The sequence below is a fragment of the Drosophila subpulchrella genome, chromosome 2R (assembly GCF_014743375.2).
Source record: "Drosophila subpulchrella strain 33 F10 #4 breed RU33 chromosome 2R, RU_Dsub_v1.1 Primary Assembly, whole genome shotgun sequence".
In the NCBI taxonomy this organism is placed as follows: Eukaryota; Metazoa; Arthropoda; class Insecta; order Diptera; family Drosophilidae; genus Drosophila; species Drosophila subpulchrella.
Genome location: NC_050611.1, coordinates 21,552,389 through 21,570,286, shown reverse-complemented (window position 1 = coordinate 21,570,286; position 17,898 = coordinate 21,552,389). Strand labels below are relative to the sequence as shown.

Genomic DNA, 17,898 nt, shown 5'->3' with positions numbered 1-17,898 from the left:
ACACATGGACCGCGCAGTGTGACCAAAGCAGGCATATTTAGGCAAATTTAATTACCGGCCAAGCAATCAGCTGATTTGTGCGTCTTTCAGCGGTTTTTGTTGAATTCATTTTGGGACAAAGTTTTAAGATTACCTTTGCTGCGATGGCAGCCTCCATGGATGAGGATATATCCGCCAATCCCCTGCCCAGTAATGACGAGGATCCCCTGGCAGAGGAGCGCCTGGGCTTTGTGCGGGAAGTGGGCGCCCAGGCCGTTTGGAGTCTGTCCTCTTGCAAGCCGGGTAAGTTCAGCTTTAAAAATCCCGTCCAGAAAGTGATCCAAGTCCTTGCCCGTTCAGGATTTGGCGTAGAGCGTCTGCGGGACAATATCATGGACACTTATTGGCAGTCAGATGGACAGCTACCTCACCTGGTCAACATCCAGTTCCATAAGCGCACGAACATCAGCCAGATCTACATATACACGGATTACAAGCTGGACGAGAGTTACACACCATCGAGGATCTCCATACGATCTGGGACCAACTTTAACGACTTGCAGGAGCTTCAGGTGATGGACCTCACCGAACCCACCGGCTGGGTGCAGATACCCATCAAGGATGGGAATGTCAAGTCGATTCGCACCTTCATGCTGCAGATCGCTGTGATCTCCAACCACCAGAACGGCAGGGACACACACATGCGCCAGATCCGCATCCATGCTCCCGTCGAGGGAAAGCACTATCCCTTGGAGCTCTTTGGAAAGTTCGGAACGGTCGATTTCCAAAAGTTTGCCACCATCCGATAAGGAATACTCGTGGCTTAATCGAAGTCTTTTATTTTTATGTATTTTTCGGGGTATATAACTGCTAGAATACAACATTTAAAACATTACTTTAGTAATTGTATGCATATTTTTGGTGTTTCTAATTAAATGCCCGTCACTTGTATATATAAATCGCTCGCAAATAAATATATACCGTCGTCTAAGCTTAAGTACAAATTAACAAACACAATGGAAGTGTAAGAGTTATTATTGTTACTGTTTTATCGCGATACAAATGCAAGATGTGAGAATGGAACGCCAACGAAAGTGTGCAAGACTTATTGCATTGTATATTATGTTGCACTATCCCGAAGATTGTCGTTAATGATTGGTGATTATGTGTTGGATTTCTTCGTGGCCTTCAGCGTCTTGTAGTGATCCTTTTCCTCGCCGTTCTCGGGTGGCTCGCACTCGTAGGAGGCCTTCATCAAAAGATCCTCGGCTAGCACCTCCGCTTTTAAAAGGTAGGACACCACATTGGGCAGCTGCTCGTAGGGACAGTCCAGTCGTTGCCATTTGCTGAAGTTACGCAGCTGGGTGCCCAAGAGGAGGCACTTCTCAAAGTTCAGGTTTCCGTTGACCAATCTGAAATGGCTATTTGTTATTACACATAATTTTGTGTTAACCAGAAGGCAAACTCACTTCGTTTCATGGCTCTCGTTGATGGCATGCAAGTCTTTGAGGAACAGCGAGAAGAATGGAATAATGGCACGCTCAATTTTGTTGGCCATTTCCCTTTCCGAACGCCAAACAGCTGCCTTCATGGTAGATCGGTAGTTCAGAAAGTTTGAACTGGGATCCATTTGATGCTCTAAGCCCTCGAACTTTGTTGTCTGCACTTTGGCCCACTAAAATGAACTTGGTCAAAATAAGCCACAAAAGTTAAAGTTAAAAAGCCCACCGTTTTCTTTAAGCGGGCTATGGCATTTAGATTCAATGCTGTTAAAATGGCCATCAAGCTGTTGAAGTTGCCCGTGTTAAAGCATTCCAGAGCTGTCTCCACCCAGAAGTCGATCATTTGTGCTCTCTGAGACTTTTTGCCCAGCTAGGGGTAACAAAATATTACATTTTTCGTTATTTGAATTATGTTTTACTACCCTCACCTTCAGTATCTCGGTGGCAGTCAAGCAGCTCAGCTGGTTAAACCATTGCACATAGCTGTCGATTGTCACCTGGCTTAGACAATTGGAGCCCAAGGTGCCCGCCTTGGTTTGGCTCATGCAGGACTTAAGCTCATCCTTTTCCAGTATTTCAACAAACTCCTCCACGCGAATTTGTGACAGATAGGCGTACTCAATGGCATACAGTTGGTGAGCCAATTCAAAGGCACTGTTGCAGTTGTTGAGCACATTGTCCGTCTTGTAGACATTGGCGGCAAAGCGTTTTAGCGACTTAATACTGCTCTGACGTCCCAGGGAGCTGGCTGAGGATTGCTTGGTCAGCAGATACTGTAGTTGGCTTCGTCCCTTTTCGGCTCTTTGTGCCTGAGATTGGGGAATGCCATCTAAAAATGCCGTCATTCCCTTGACCTCACGCTTCTTCTCCAGCTCTTGCAGCAGCATCTCGTGGCGAAAGTCGCTGGGACAAATGATGAACCAGTGGCTTAGCAGTCGAATCAGGTTGTCCTCCTTTCCCTGGCTCTTGGCAATGATTTTGGAGAGCAGCTCATTTGGTGGCAAAAACAAACGGGCAGAGGTCAAAAAGGCAAACTGCACATCAGCATCGTGGCCATTGATCAGCAGACTGACTAGCGAATCCAGGCTGCCCTGCCTGGGCATGTCTTTGGCGTAAACTGGCGCTGTTTGGCAATCGGCTAGCTCTGTAATCTGCAAGTGGGTGTTCTGCACGAAGCAAAAGATTAGTCAATCAGTGAATAACAAGTACTATAGAACTTACTAGGATAGAAACCGCATCCGCCTCATCTGCCGAGCTGGGGATGTCGCAGTACAGGGAGTCGGTCAAAGTGTCTCGTGGATGTGACCAGGGCGCACTCATGGACACGCTGTGGAAGAGGCCATCGTGGCCGGAGTCGCAACTACTTATATTCGAGCTCTTGTCTCCTATGGTGGTGGATGAAACGGATCCAATGACCTGATCGGATCCAGTGATGGCCGAACTGCTGGACATAAGGGAAGCATTCGAGAAGGTTTGGTTCAGCTGGCGGCCCAAGGGGTCAGCTGGACGATCGTCCGAGTCCGTGGCCTGCGAGGCAAACGTGGAATTCGAAGTGGTTCGGTATTTGAGGGCATTTTCGGGAGTGGCGCGAGCCAAGGCTGCGTGCTGCTTAACAGGATGCCAGATCTCCTTTTGGTGCGACTGGTGGTTAAAGTTTTCCTTTGTCTCCACTGTGCGTTCGTCCAGGATTTGTCCGTTACGGGAAACCAGCACCTCCTCCGTGGTGGTGAGGGAGGATTTCACAGTTAACGAGGTCTCTACCTCGATGGGCTGTTGGGCCAAACCGGCGCGGAAGAGCAGCTGATTTAAGTGCTCCACCGAGGGCATCTGTCCCTCCAGCAGAGCAGCCTTTATGGCACTGGCATCATCCGCGGGCAGGCCATCAAGTTTGACGGGCACTCCGTTGACCAGCAGCACCTCCTCCTGCTGCAGCGAGGACGAGGTTTCGCAGTCCACGATCTTCACATCCTTGCCGAACAGCGATTCCACAGCGTTCAGGATGTCTTCGTCCATGATTGGGGTGGGGCTATAGGGTTACGGGGACGGGGTGCAGGACACTCGAGGATCTCTGGTGAATCGAGCCTTTCCGGCTGGGTTGGTTATTAAATGCGTTATGACCACAGGGGGACTCTTTGGATTAGTCGCAATGCACATGCTCTATCGCGCACATTTCTAGAAAGGAAGGGGCCAAGGGGAGATCTCGATTAGCACACACACAATGGGACAATGGTACAATGCTACAATGGGACAGAGAGACAGGTGATCCGGGGCTTTAGATTCGCGGTCTGGTGACAACGCCCACTTTCCCAAAAGTGGGCTGGGCTCTTCTCTTCTGATCAGAACGTCGCTTTTGATGCGGACACACCTGCAGGAACACTGTTGCGCGGTGGCCTTCCATGGGACGCACTGCCGCCATTCGTCACGGCATTCCCCGTCTGCTGCTCATCAAATTCCCTTCGTCGCGCCGCGCCTAATATAGTTTAATTCGCCAATTGATTTAATTTATTTCTATTATTGTTGTCTTCAGCGTGACCGCACCGATAACGATAAAAAATACCACACGGCCTTAAAATAAATACCATTTCAGTTACAAAGATACAATTTGAGTACCATTTATCTAGATAAACTGGGATGTTCAAATCTGACTGCAGTTTTCCGTTACAATTATGTTGATTCAAAAAACTTGTTTATTAATGATTTTTATTATGAAATATTTTGCGAAATTTGTAATAGAAAGATGTATTTGCTAGCTTTTTATTCAATGTCAATTTGATATTATCCATTGAATAATGTAAAATAGGTATTGGAAGTTGTATTCTCTTTCATTTATTTAAAAACAAACTACACAATATATGGTTATGTGGGCGGCAGACAGAATTAAGCGTTATGGGCATTGGAGTGGGCGTGGGAAACTTTTTTTTGGGTCAATCTATAGATATTTATGAGGACAATAAATTGCAGTTCAAATTCTTTTCTAGCATTAAACTGTAGGAGTCACAGATTTGGGCGGTTTGCGGCAGGAATCTCAGGAATCTGCATGCCTTATCCCAGAATTGTAGCTTTTATAGCGAATTGTTGTCAAAAATTCAAAATCTTATATTTCAGCAAAAAAAATTATAAATTTTTATTACCATTGCGCAAAATAATTATAGAATAAGGAATTATACAGCGTTGAACTCGTTATTAAATTCCCTATCGATTGGAATTGAAAACAGCAAGCTTTCATTTTTGACCATTTTTTTAAAAACATATTGCACATTGCATCTACGAATTTTCCTGCTCACCTGGTGCTTGATATTGAAAAATAGCTAATTTTCTTTAATAAATTAAAAGGATTCGTAACATATTTTCTGTCAAAATGCTGGGTTTATGGCTCTCAGACACCAGGCGAACAGAAAACTTAGCAAGTGGCAGCTGGTAATAAATAACTGAAATGTAACGTGAAATATTTATTTTTCTTAATACTTAGAAATCGGTGAAGATTTAATTTTTTATTATTACTTTATTTTATTTAAGAAAGTGATGTAACATAACATTTCACAAGACTGATGGCACTTAACAATAAATCTTCTCCTTAAACAAGTGGGTAGGAGCACTCATCAGCGATGAAACAGTAGTTCTGTCCGCGAGGCAGGCGGAAGTAGCCCTTCTCGCCCCAGGCGACGTCCCATGAGTTCTTGACGATCCAGTAGTCCTTTCCGTTCTCGGATCCATAGCCCACGACGAGGATTGAGTGGTTCGGCTCGCCCTTGTTGCACTCATCGTCGTCGTAGATGCCACCGGCGTAGGTCTTCAGGGTCTCCAGGCCATTCACCGAGCAGGCCACGGGTCCCAGGGTGGCAATAACCTTCTTCATTTGCTCCTCGTCCTTGGGCGGAATGGTGGCGAATCCTTGGAGCTTGGCTGCCGACTTGCTGCCGTCGTATTTGCAGGAGTCCTTGTTGTTGATGTAGGGATATGCTCCAGCCTGCGACACGCCCTTCTGGACCTCATCGATGAAGCAGAAGGCGGCCTCCTGGAAGCCGCCATCGCAGCCAATCAGGCCAAAGTCCTCCTCGGGACCACAGTCCACCAGGTTCTGCTCGGAGAGCACGGGAAGTTTTCCCGTCTTGCGGAAGGTGTGACCCTCGATGGCTCCGACGGTGGCGAAGGCCCAGCAGGATCCACAAGTTCCCTGGAACTTCACAGGGGTAACACCACCATGCTCACGCCAATCGAAGGCATCCGGAACGGGTCCTGGCTGCAGGCTCACCTCCTTCAAACTGGCGGCAGCACGAGCTCTGTGGGCGGGATTGGCGGTTATAGAATCGTTGACCGAGAGTATAAGGGCAGGGAGCACACTTACTTAGCTGCTGGATTCCTCTTCAGACCGGTCAACTGCTTCAGGAACTCGCCGTGGGTCAGATCAGCGAATGCATTCACAGCCTGCTTGAAAGAGGCAGTTCCTCGGGCGAAGGCCTCGTTACCGGCGTCCACCAGATTCTTCGTGGTCGAAAAGGCGGCCTCGTGGAGAGCCTGATCAGCGGCATTGAGGTAGGACTTTCCAGACTGGGACTGTAATGGATACCAATTTAAGTAATCTATTTAGGGGGTGACATCCTGCACATCTCACCAAGAAGTCTCCAAAGTTCTGGACGTCATTTAGGAAAGGCACTTTGGGCACAGCACTGGCAATGTTGTTCACAGCACCCTGAATGCCGGCGGCTGCATTTCGAATAGCTCCCCCCGCGGGATTGTTGGCCAGGTTACCAAGACCTGCTCCGAATCTGCCTCCTCCGAAACCTCCAAATTGGGCCGAGACCGCAGCCACCAGAAGTGGAAGAACCAACAGAAGCTTCATTCTGATCTGCGAAAAAAACGATTGATCGATGATTAAGTCCAAGCGGTTCCAACTGGTTTTCCATGATTAACGTAGTTTACAACGATCTATTAAGAGCGGGGATTTACGGCTGATCTTTGCGTTGTAATAATTATATTTAATGCTTATCAGCCGATGCAGTCGAGTGTTATATAGTAAGCACCGCCTTTCGAGCAGCTACTCCCTAATAGACTAACCTTACGCGCTCACACGGTCCACACAAATGTTTTTGGCTTGACCGGCGGACAGAGCTTATATAGCTATTAGACTATTGGGATTCAGGCTTTAAACTGGCCAACCTCGCCCCCACCCGAACCAATCAAATCCATAAATCCCAAGTCCAGTGACTTGGAATTATACAGAAATAGAAACGCGTTGATTATACACATATGTGCTATATGTGACGATATTCACCGAGTGGTTCGGGAACTCGTCTTGCTTCATTAGCTCTGTGTAAGATGGTACGGAATACAGAATATAGAATATACATAAAAGAGCACTGAGCAAATTAGAACTAAATCTAGTTTGGAGCAGATATATAAACACCAAATACACGAATAATAAAAAGAAGGAATATACATCTTGACTAGTTGGCTCTTATGTCAGCAATAATTACGCGTTTCGATGTTTCTATCTGGGTGCATTGTTTCACGGATTCCCGTTTGCAATTAGCACTCTTAATCCCTTTCAAAGTCGCTTTTTGATAACGTATCGTTTCAGGAAAAACCGGAACTCGACCGAAAACCCGTTGTCAAATTCGACTAAATTAAGTATTACGAGATTATCTTAACTGCACGGGGGCAAAAATTAATCTTCAAAAGCAGAGCACTCTTGAGTTCCGTTTCCACTAAATCAAAATGCCGTTAATACAGGATCCTACCGATTGTAAATCAAATGAGTCAACCAACCTTACTGAACGATGGACTTCGAACAATGTTTTGGAACCATCCTATGTTCGACCTTTTATAGAAACTTTTTGGAACAGAGGCGTGGCTAACTAATGTATTCCTCTACTTATTATTCCTCTAAATAAAAACCGCCAGCAAAAGCTAGTCTTTGCATGCATATTAAAACCTAAACCAATTAACACATATTAACGTTTTATATCAAACCACTGGATACCTTTTGGATTCAAACATTTTAAAATAAACAGAAAACAGTAGCCGCCCTATAAAGAAAATTTGTCCGATTCTTAGAAGAGTTTCAGATGTCTTCTTTCGTTTCCCTTGGGGGTTCCCCCAAATATCTAAGAAAACAGGTTTTATTATCGAAATTGGGTGACCATAAGGTAATTATGTCAAAACAAACATGAATATTTATAACGCTTCAGCTTATTTATAGCAGTCATAGAATGGAAATGATTGCTTTTAATATTGTGTATATTCATTAAATAAATTTGCTATCTCGTGTATGACGTATCTAAAACAGATGCTAAGTTAGTTTAAGCTTTGATTTCCGATTCCAGAATAGAATATAATTATATATTAAAAACAAGAAACTTAGTATTAAAATAGTTAAGTAACATGCGGTTAAGAGCAAGGTCCCAGTCGGTAGGATACTCATGTGCAACTTGGAAAAAGTTTGTGACACGTTGAAAGCGGAAAGGGACGATCCAAAGTTTCCATGCATTTACCGACCAGATTGGAGTGGAATAGCCCGTAACTGCTGTAGGTTATGTCAGTGTAGATGCCTTTCCCGTAAAAGACGAGGCTTTCAGATTATCGAGCAGGCTAACAAATATCAATTTTTATAAAGAGTTTTAAAGAAAGCACACTTTCTAGAAAACTTTAGATAATGCATTCATTATGAGTTAATGCTAAAACCGGAAACACAGGATAAATAGTATTGTATCTTAATTAAAGTCGTAAAAACTTTACGGCATACACGGGAGAACCAAAGACAAAAACACATATCTAGTTTAAACAAATTAATTTGGTTTCTTCAAGGTCAAGGGATAGAGTTTAATACGGAAATGTCCCAAGCCGCCAGCTGGTTCTCCCAATCCTTCTAACATTTCCAAATTTCCGTTCGAGCTGCGAATTAAATATTACATTTTAATTATAAAACAAGAGATTCTCAAGTATCCTAAAGCCTAAACAGCTATGGCTGCCTATTGCTGTTGCTTTCGTTTTTAACTTTAAGCAAACAGTATATAAATAAAGAAATAGATTCTCCAGTATGTAGATTCGGATTTATTCTACTGAGTAATAAAGAATCACTTTCCGAGTTTTAGTTCACTTGTTGTATATGTTGCAATATTGCTTTAAATTATTCAAATTAATCACAGTTCAGCAGGTATTTGTATATTGCCTTTTTTTTTGTATTATCAAAAGCAATAAAAAAATTGTTGTTCAATTTAAGATCATAATTTATTACGGCACAAGTGGAGGCAAAGTAAACTGGTTGCATCTGTTTTAAAGCAATTTATCAATAATATAAGATAAATAACATATTTTGTGGCTTTTAATACCGGCAGTTTATAGGCTATATTCAGGGATTGCTTTATTTGCGCTACCATGCAAATTCAATTAGTCTACAAACCAAAAACAACTTTTTGCAATAGCTAACGAAAGAGATGTCGATCTTATGCCACACTTTTAAGTTAATTTACAGTAAGTAAATGTTTTTTAAAACATTTTTAAGATAGTTGTTTGAAATTCCTAAGGCCTACGCCAACTGACTAAATACACTTTTTATGAACACAACAAATTATTTATTATTATTATTATTTATCAACAAATTAATAAAGTAGTATTCCTAGGAATCTATCCACTCTTGCGACGTCTGGTCTGTCCCGGTCGCGATTCCTGGGCTTCATGAATGGGAGTGGCCTCTCGCAAGAAGATAATGGGTTTTCCCAGATCCACCGGAGGTTGTGCCCAATTTTTAGTCATAGGAAAGCGCTAAAATTATATAAATCGTGAGTTATTCATTTAAAATCTGTTTTTGAGATGCTTACCCCACTGGGTCCATTAACAGATCCATGTCCCACCTGGGGAAAAGCCAGAGAAAGAGCCAAAGTTGCCAGGAAAGTCAGAACCAGGATTAGTTTCATTGTGTGCTTGTAAGGGATATTTAGTATGGTTTTCAAGGCAACTGCTGGGCTTACACTGATGATTCTGGACTCAGCTGATGTTCCCTTATATAATTCCCCCAAGTCGGAACTTTCTCCAGCGTTTACTTCCGAAACTTCCGGGTGTGAGTGCAACTGAATAATTTGTGCACTCGAAAGACTGGCTGTTTAAAAATAACCCCCATATCGAGCACTTTTGCTTTCTGGAGCTGCTGCCGCGATTTCCCCAGAGATTCATCCAGATTGGGGCATTCCCAGTTAGCAGTTACTTACTGTTCTCGGGTATTCTTGGAGCTTCTTGAAGAACAAAAAAAGGAAAATATAGAGACCAAGAGCAAGAACCAAAGAACCATTTTTTTTTATATTCGTTCGTTGGACCCTGCTATACATTTCAAGGTTGTCTTGGCATCTGCTGCTGGCATGTACCATATAGGTATGCCTCTATATACGCATTTAGTTGTGTGTGCTTCTTTCATTAACCACTTTCAGCAACAACAACATCAGTCAACAGAACTTCAAACGAAGTCAGTCGTCTGCGCATGCGCGAAGGTGGAGCTCGAGATGAGGATGAAGATGAAGACCAAGACCAAGATGGAGCAGCAGGTGGGCAGGGATGGGGAAAGGGTACACTCAGAAAAAAACGATAAACATGTAATCTTGGCTTTTTTTATTTAACAATTTTGTAGAACTTAAAAGTTTCGATGCAATCTCGAACCCTCAAAGCTACTTTCCTCTCGAGACTACTCTTATCTCTATTAGGAGATCGCTTCATCTCGTAAAACAAACTCTACAGTACTTTCGTCGAGAACGGTTCTTCTCGAATAAGTGAGAAGACGAATTATAAAATTGAGAACATTTGATTTTGCTTTTTTTGATCTCAATTTTTCTAAGTGTAGAATCTTGGGCAGGGGCCCCTTTGGATCTTCTGGTTAATGTGTGTGCTGCGGCCAAAGTCCCAAGTCTCAACTCCCATCTCCATCTTCATCTTCATCTTCATCCAATTGTTGAACGACACCGACACACATAAAACTTGATGTGATGCGTCTGCGTCTCGGAATCCTCTTTAAATTAAGAAAGATGATTTGCAGATTTGAATGCAGACACGGACATGGACACATGGGCATCGTGATGTAAGCCCACCGAGGATTTTATTTATTCTTTGGCCGCTGGCTTTCGGAGTGCAATAAAATTCCACGGCACACACTTCAGTTTTTAGAGCCTTAGCAGTTAATTTACGATTATTGGCTTTCATCTTCGTTTCGACTAAGCCAAATAAATCCCCCGGACTTGTTTATGATTTGCGCTGGGGCCATGGTCAAGGCGAGCCGTTATGAGATATATCTTCAGAAGGCCAGTGCCTTTGAGGATTATAATCTATTATTGAATACTTTACTGCTTTTCGAATGATTGAAAGAAAGATAATTTCACTTTGGGGCCTTTCTTGAGGAACCCATGATAACTTCGTTTTGTGGGGATCTTTAAGTGCCTTAATGGGTTTTCCACGTAGCTCATAAAAACAGAATTACATCCCTAGTTATTTGAACAAAACCTTTACTAGAAAGAGTGTCACCTCATAGTTAACCCCCTGCTCCTCCACTAGCTCCATTTATAAATCCCATCAGCTTATTTACTTATTACGTTTATTAATCAAGAGTTTCCTTTTTTGTGGTGGTTGTCATACAATTAAAGCATACAATACATATATATTTATATTTATATATAGATTAATGTCTTAGCTCCTTTAATCTCTTGCTGGATCGTTAATTTCAGCGGGGTCATCTGTGGGCATCGGGGTCCTCAGAGAGAAGCGTCATTTTCGGACATGTCCGGCCGGCTCTCGAAAATGGCCATTCCTCAGTGGAACCGGGACAACCTGGATAGATGATATAGGCCCCCGACCCAAAACACACACACAACTTAAGCTAGTGGGAGGTGGCCTAGTTGTTGGCCCCCAGCGGCTTGCCCAGGACTCGCATGGCATTGGAGTAGTCCGAGTCGATCTGCGGGATGATCTGCTGCTCGTTGGGCCGCAGGGTGCGTATCAGATCGTTGAGGGACAGGGAGGACTGGGGCGTTAGCTCCTCCTTGGGCTGCAGTTCCTGGGAGCTGGCCATTTTCTGGAAGTCCTGGGCGATCTGCTTGATACGCTCCTCGATGGCGGCAGCCGGGGATTCCGTGGAGCTGGGGAGGATCAAGGGCTCGCTGGCCTGAACGGGAGCCACCGGGGACTCGTTTTCCGGCTCGGTTTCGCCCTCAGTCTCCAGCTCGTGCTCCCCATCCGCCTCCGAATCGTGCTGCGAACTCTCGTTTTCCTCAGCCGCCGCAGGAGATGGTGCGGAGTCCGCCTCCGTGTCCTCACCCTGGTCCTGATCCTGATGCTGCAACTGCTGCTGCACCTCCTCAATGGAATGTATCTCGGGATGGAGTTCGTTGTCGCTCAGGGGAAACACGTGCTCCTTGATATCACCATCGTTGCCCAACTCGCGGGCATGCTCCTCGAAGTTATCATGCTCCTCGTGCTCCTCCTCGCCCTCTTCCTCAACCTCGTGGTCATCGTGCTCCTGATCCTCCACATCCACATCGGCGGCATCCGTATCGGGCAGAGAGCGATCGTGGTTCAGTTTGAAGGACATGAAGGAGGGCTGCTGCTGGGAGGAGCTGGAATCATCGATCAGCCGATGGCCCACAGCTGGCGAGGATTTGGCCTTGGCGGCGGTGTACATGGCTCCACTGGTGGACATTAACAGGGGCAACGGGGTGGTGGTGGCGGCCACATGCAGGTTCATTAGGGAGGCTGGAGTCCTGGGAGTGGTCGAGGTGATGGGACGTCTAAATCGCACAACAACGACATGGAGAAATAACAATAAAAGTTTTAGTCGGCAATCTCTGATTCGTGGGCGGTTCTAGGGCGAGGTTAGTGCGAAAGTTGCTTAGCCTAAAGTTAGTTAGTTGAACACAAAATCATCATGACAACAGCAACAACAACGACAGCAACGAGAGCGATACAACATCTAAGGAAGCTAAGCCCCAAACCACCAAACAAAATACATTTCTGGCGCTCATATGGGATGTTCCACAAAAGCCAATGCAATCTTATAGGAAATATCACGTCAACTATCCGAACTTTCAGAACTTGTCACTTAAAATTTCTAACACTTTACTTTAAGTACAAGTACAATTATGTATGGAATTAAAAACAAAGATCTTTAAAAATGACTATTATAAAGAAAAGTTATACATGGGTCTTTTAAAAGCGATTTTTGAATTTACATATCTAGCAAAATAGATTTTAGTTTTTCTTCTTCTTTGGTAATATTTTAAGGCTCCTGACAATCAAAATTGCATTAACTTTCTTTGTTCTGGTCATCCCATTGGCGTCTACAAGGTAGTGTTCTTTTGGTCGATACTTTTGGAATCTTTAAAGTTTCAATCAGGTTTGAGTAGAGTTTCGGCCAACCAATTTATTTTTGGTATGGCTTATAGAACTTGGAGTGGCGTTAGTAAGAAGTCGCATTAGTCTTTAGATGTACATATGCATATAGATTGTGTGTGTAGTTATGGTAGATTGGTTACGATTTGGGGTTTAGCTCACCTATTGGTTCATTCTTTTTGCAAATTCTGTTTTGGGAACCGAAATCGGATTCGCACTCTGTCAATGTATGTGTGTTGTGTGTGTGTCTCAGTGTGTGTGTGTTTGTGGTCAACTAAAATAATCCTTGCGTAATCTCTTGATTTGGGTTGAGTTTAAGTTTTAGTTTAAGTATCAGTTTATAGTTTTTATCTGGTATCTGGTATAAATATGTTTTTGTTTTACTTAATTAGGGACATTTGTTTAATTTGCCACAGGGCGGGCAGCTCGTATAGCGAATTAATTAACGTTAATTATAGCATAATTTGTTTATTGCATTATCAATATTCTTAGTTCCTCCTCCAATCAGTGCTCTTAATGTCTGTTCTCAGTGATTTGCGTGTTTTTTGTGGTTTGTGGTAGAGTTGTGGAGTTATGTGGAGTTAGGTGGAGTGGCTCCGCGGTCAAGTGTCCTTACCCCTGCGCCGACGAGACGGGGATGCTGCCGTAGTTGTAGTAGTAGCAGCGGGTCTGCTCGCAGATGAAGTCCTTTACGGCGGAGCAGTCCTCGGGCATCCACTTGAGCGTGGGCTGCTTCAGGATAACGCATCCCTTCTCGGCGCCACTGCTGCTGTAGATTGGAGACGGGGAACGGAGAGGATATCGATGTAGATCGGTTTGGTTAAGTGAGGCCAGAGACACAGAGAAGGGGGTTATTCTATGGGTTTGATAAAATACCTCCATATTAAAGGGATTGTGTCATCTTTTTTATAATCATTTCATAAAATGTCTCCATAGTAATAGAATTGCATCTCTTTTCTTGGAAGTCTTTAACAAAATAATCAAACTGACTTGTCTTATTTTTGATTCTCTTCAAATTCAACAACCAATTCGTATTATGCTACCGCCTTCTCTGTGTTTCATTGGACTAGGACTACTTACCTGTCGCGGGCGGTGCGCTGGGGAGAGGTGTTGCTATTATGATCGACGGGATCCAGCAGACCGGCCTGGATGGCGTCCGCCGAGTTCTCGAAGAAATCGAATGTGGCATTGAAAGGCAAACCAGTGCTCATCCATAGGAACATGCCCGTGCCCAGGCGATTGCCGGAGGTCCAGAAATCGTAGTTGCCGTAACCGGCATTCTTCAAATACGTGGTCATCGACTCGGCCTTCTCCTTCGTCTCAAAGGAGGCCAGTTGGAGGCCCAACGAACGGCAGTACTGATAGGCCAGGAAGTAGTTGAGCTCCGGGGAATAGGGGTTCATTCGGCTGATGAAGTACTGCACTCCATCTAAGTGGATCGTCGTAATGCGTTGACCTTTAGGGTTTCAAGAAAATGAGATTTCAACAGTTTTTAATTTTATTAGAAGATCATAAAATGAGTCTAATGGTTAATACATATAAGCTATAAGACCTATTCAGATTATCAAACTATAAGTCAAATTCGCTATAGGTTGATGAACCTTCCTACCTATATCTGTGAATTTCGAACGCTATTGGAATCGCAATGCGTAACCGAAACAGCGAAAACGGTAACGGTTTCAACTGCGGACATCGCATGCGTAATCGCAGAAACATCATTAAATAGGATTACCAAAAAAGTGGCTAGCCATCGTTGGGCCCCACTCCATAAGAAAGAGGAACAAAACTTTGGAACCCCAAATTGGACGCGTGATTCACAATGATGATAATGATGATGATGACCAGGAGCACTTATGAGGTTCCTGACCTCTGGCGGCTAATTACACGAAATCCCAAATGGGGAATCAAGGTGCTGATGACATTAATTAGCCCGCTGGTCAGTCCGAAATGAAGAGACGAAGAATCTTGAGTAATAGCTGACCCGAGAAGTAAAGTAAAGTAAAAATAAGTCTGCGAGGCTGGGAACAATGCAAGATGACAGTGACTTTGGGTTGGGATTTGAGTTTTGGTTCGGGGCATCAGGTAGCCGAGGGATAAAGATCTTGGCCCTCTCGGAAAGTATCTCTGTGTACACACATATCTGTGTGTATTGGCCCTTACAAAGCGGCTCAAAAGATAAACACAAATACCAGTGCGAGTACTTTGTTTTTCAACTCAACCAACGACCCCTTCTTAGACACTTGGCCATTTATGGCACTTGTCGTGGATGGATATTGGATATGGGATACGGCATAGGGGATATGGGATATAGACAGGTTCCTAGACATCAACAGAGTTCCAGTGTTTGAGCACACACACATCATTATGTGTACTTTGCTCGTATATGAAATTATTTCCGGCGATTTAAATGCAAGACACACACAAAGCCAAGTCAAAGTCTTTGCCCCGATCAGGCTGATGATAGACAAGTGAAGAAGACGTTGAAGATTTATGAATGAAAAGATTTCGGGGGTTTATTTATTATGCGTCCGAGCTGCTGAGATTTCCATCTGCCTAATAAGAATAATGACCACGCCATGATATCATAAGCTCATCGGGCCAAAGAAATTCTTAAATTTCGTTTTAATGGGGCAATTTAAGCTTGGAGCTCGGGGGATCGGATTCAATCCAAGCATTAATTTCAAACTAAATCGGATTCGAAATAGAAGAGAGCTAAGGCACTTGGCTTAGAAGATAACGAGCCCCGTCCCAATTGCAGTTAATTTGACACTGACTTTGGACGTGAATTCGACTGCGGAATTGGGACCAAGAGCAAGAGCAAGGCAAGATCGAGATCGGAATCGGGATCGGGATAGGTAACCCCATAATTGGGCAGGGAACTGGCCTGCAGCTCTCGAGCACCATAATTTCCGAAGGTAATTACGCTTGGCCAGCGATAGATCGCGAATCTAGCACGTCTCTAATGATGCAGTCAAAGTCAATGCTAGTGTTCCAAGGGGATCTGATGGGGATCTGCCGTGGATGTTGAGGCTGATGCCATTGCCGGAGGATGCGGCTAACTCTAGTTATTTGTTGGCACCTAACGTCCCTCGGGCCAGTTAGCAGGCAAATCATTATAATGGAGATGCCGACTGGGATAAGCAGAGGGAAATTGATAAAAAAGCCAGTTTGTTCGGAATCGGGAATGGGAATGGGAACGGGAACAATTCTGGTGGGTAATCGATGAGAAGAGAGCTCTCAGCGAAGAATGAAGACAGAAGAATCGATGCAAAAACACTGAGCAAACTTAATGACGCGACTCTGATTCAGATATAATGATGGGAATGCATCATTCGTTTCGCCAGAAACTCTTTTCTTTTTCCTCGTTTTTCAGGCTTGGCTGGATACTTTTTGCAGTTCTTTAGAACATCTTTTGTTTACTTGTTAAATGCGAGAAGGTAGGAATAATTACAGGGTTTCTTGGAGATTGAATTATCATTGACGGACAGAGGTAAGCCGCCAATTAGCAAGGCATTTACAGATGCGGAGGATAAAAACTTAATTATTCCTTTTTTTTAGTTCTGAAAAGGTGTATAATTTGCTTGGCAGCTAGTCACGTTTTAAAAAAGGTCTGCACTTAAAAAATGTATTAAGTTTCTGTCCTTTCTGAGAGTAAGCTGGGGATAAGTTTATAACAAACATTACAAGGAAAAACATAACTTCACTTTAGCAGGCTCCTAAAATATTGAACTAATATTATACAAATTTTAAGAAAACATAAATTATTTAAAGGAAGTTGATCATTAAAGTTAAAATCTAATCGCTGAGCCCACAGCCTTTTAAGTTGATTCTGCATTCATTATAATATCAACGTTAAAAGTTAAAAGATCATTTTCAACAATGAATAAAATCTGATTCCAAATCCATTCAGGTGAACCTGAGTAGTGAAACCAAAACCAGTAGGAACAGAACCAAAACCGACAAAATATAAACGTTCTAACTCCTGCCAGAAAATTAATCAAAATTCAGTGACTTTACTAACCTGCAGCGCATGCCAAGAGGCTCAGCAGGCAGAAGAGTACGATTTTGGCCATCTTTTCTTCGGGTGGTTGGATTGTTGGGAGCGCGAAGCACTATCTGCTATCTGATTGCCACAGGCGACGGTCGGGGAATACGAATCGGGTTCTCAGCGTTTCGGGGACGCGCGTTCGAGGTGGTTCTAAAGGAGTGTTTGGAGTTTGGAGTTCAGCACTTCACGTCGCGTTCACTGCAAGCCTTCGTCGTCGACTGATCGCTCAACTGATCAGGCCAATATCACGCAGCCGCGAATGTCCGCCAAGAAGAACTCGGGAATGGATGGCCAAGAAGAGCCGAAGAAGGGGCCAAGAACGACGATCAACTCGCTGCTTCCAGAACTCCAGCGATTCCAGTTCCAGTTTCCTCTTCCAGTCGGCACACACACACACACTCAGGGCGACTCACAAACAGACACAGATACAGATTTCGAGACTGCGACTTGTGTTAATCCTTGGATCCCGAAATTGGAATTGGTAATTGGAAACTTGAGATCCGCTGGGCTTCTGTTCTGGCCAAGTTAGCGCTGCTAAATGTCGCTTGGTGCCGAAAGCAGTTAGCTTAAGAAGGAAATTGCTGGCTGAAAAACGGGAAAAGACGGGAAAAGACCGTGGAAAAGAAAGAAGAAATAGCCGAATCGGACAGAACCAACTATTTGCTTATTTCATGGATGTGATTGGAAATTGGCCTCACTGTGCGTCTGTGTGAGTGCGAGTTCTTCCTGTCTTTCGTGGTGTGTGTGGGCCGAAGTCAGTGCTAGACAAAGAGCGCAATAAACCAAAGGCATACAAAAGCGGGCTCAAGCCGAAATATTAATACACGGGGAGAAATTGGTATGGTTGGTTTTGATGAATCCATTTTTTTGAATTTTTGAAAATGCCTGGAAAAGGTTTCTAAAAGTATGCTACGCAATATTTTAAGAACAAAAAGTGAAAGATCGATAATCGAAATTATTTCCTACTGCCTACTTCTAGTTAGATTTTAAGTAGGTTGAAAACCTTTT

The 17,898-nt window shown here is 43.8% G+C and overlaps 5 protein-coding genes across 7 annotated transcripts; 1 reads left to right on the top strand and 4 right to left on the bottom strand.

Moving 5' to 3' along the window:
• On the top strand, positions 1 to 1,001 carry LOC119551037 (anaphase-promoting complex subunit 10). The gene is made up of 2 exons (XM_037860146.1): positions 1 to 282; positions 340 to 1,001. The coding sequence occupies exons 1-2, from the start codon at positions 144 to 146 to the stop codon at positions 786 to 788; spliced, it is 588 nt and encodes a 195-aa protein (XP_037716074.1). The 5' UTR covers positions 1 to 143; the 3' UTR covers positions 789 to 1,001.
• On the bottom strand, positions 999 to 4,023 carry LOC119551036 (ras-GEF domain-containing family member 1B-B). Its single transcript, XM_037860145.1, has 6 exons — positions 3,847 to 4,023; positions 2,703 to 3,653; positions 1,910 to 2,647; positions 1,708 to 1,851; positions 1,449 to 1,654; positions 999 to 1,391 (listed from the first exon to the last, which is right to left on the bottom strand). Exons 2-6 carry the CDS (start codon positions 3,492 to 3,494, stop codon positions 1,142 to 1,144), a joined length of 2,130 nt encoding a protein of 709 aa, XP_037716073.1. The 5' UTR covers positions 3,495 to 3,653; positions 3,847 to 4,023; the 3' UTR covers positions 999 to 1,141.
• A 955-nt stretch (positions 4,024 to 4,978) lies between these two features.
• Positions 4,979 to 6,657, bottom strand: LOC119551485 (procathepsin L). The gene is made up of 4 exons (XM_037860847.1): positions 6,537 to 6,657; positions 6,094 to 6,327; positions 5,827 to 6,035; positions 4,979 to 5,761 (listed from the first exon to the last, which is right to left on the bottom strand). The coding sequence occupies exons 2-4, from the start codon at positions 6,319 to 6,321 to the stop codon at positions 5,056 to 5,058; spliced, it is 1,143 nt and encodes a 380-aa protein (XP_037716775.1). The 5' UTR covers positions 6,322 to 6,327; positions 6,537 to 6,657; the 3' UTR covers positions 4,979 to 5,055.
• A 2,447-nt stretch (positions 6,658 to 9,104) lies between these two features.
• LOC119551486 lies at positions 9,105 to 9,430 on the bottom strand. The gene is made up of 2 exons (XM_037860848.1): positions 9,299 to 9,430; positions 9,105 to 9,242 (listed from the first exon to the last, which is right to left on the bottom strand). Exons 1-2 carry the CDS (start codon positions 9,392 to 9,394, stop codon positions 9,105 to 9,107), a joined length of 234 nt encoding a protein of 77 aa, XP_037716776.1. The 5' UTR covers positions 9,395 to 9,430.
• Positions 9,431 to 11,099: 1,669 nt separating this feature from the next.
• LOC119550312 (retinitis pigmentosa 1-like 1 protein) lies at positions 11,100 to 17,409 on the bottom strand. Of its 3 annotated transcripts, none has more exons than XM_037858913.1 (4): positions 16,864 to 17,409; positions 13,923 to 14,298; positions 13,459 to 13,611; positions 11,100 to 12,241 (listed from the first exon to the last, which is right to left on the bottom strand). In XM_037858913.1, exons 1-4 carry the CDS (start codon positions 16,913 to 16,915, stop codon positions 11,350 to 11,352), a joined length of 1,473 nt encoding a protein of 490 aa, XP_037714841.1. In that variant the 5' UTR covers positions 16,916 to 17,409; the 3' UTR covers positions 11,100 to 11,349. The 3 variants fall into 3 exon arrangements, with proteins under 3 accessions (XP_037714841.1, XP_037714842.1, XP_037714843.1); XM_037858914.1 differs by having other exon boundaries at positions 13,459 to 13,608; XM_037858915.1 differs by lacking the exons at positions 13,459 to 13,611; positions 13,923 to 14,298; positions 16,864 to 17,409 and adding an exon at positions 13,005 to 13,441.
• Between the last annotated feature and the right edge of the window lie 489 nt (positions 17,410 to 17,898).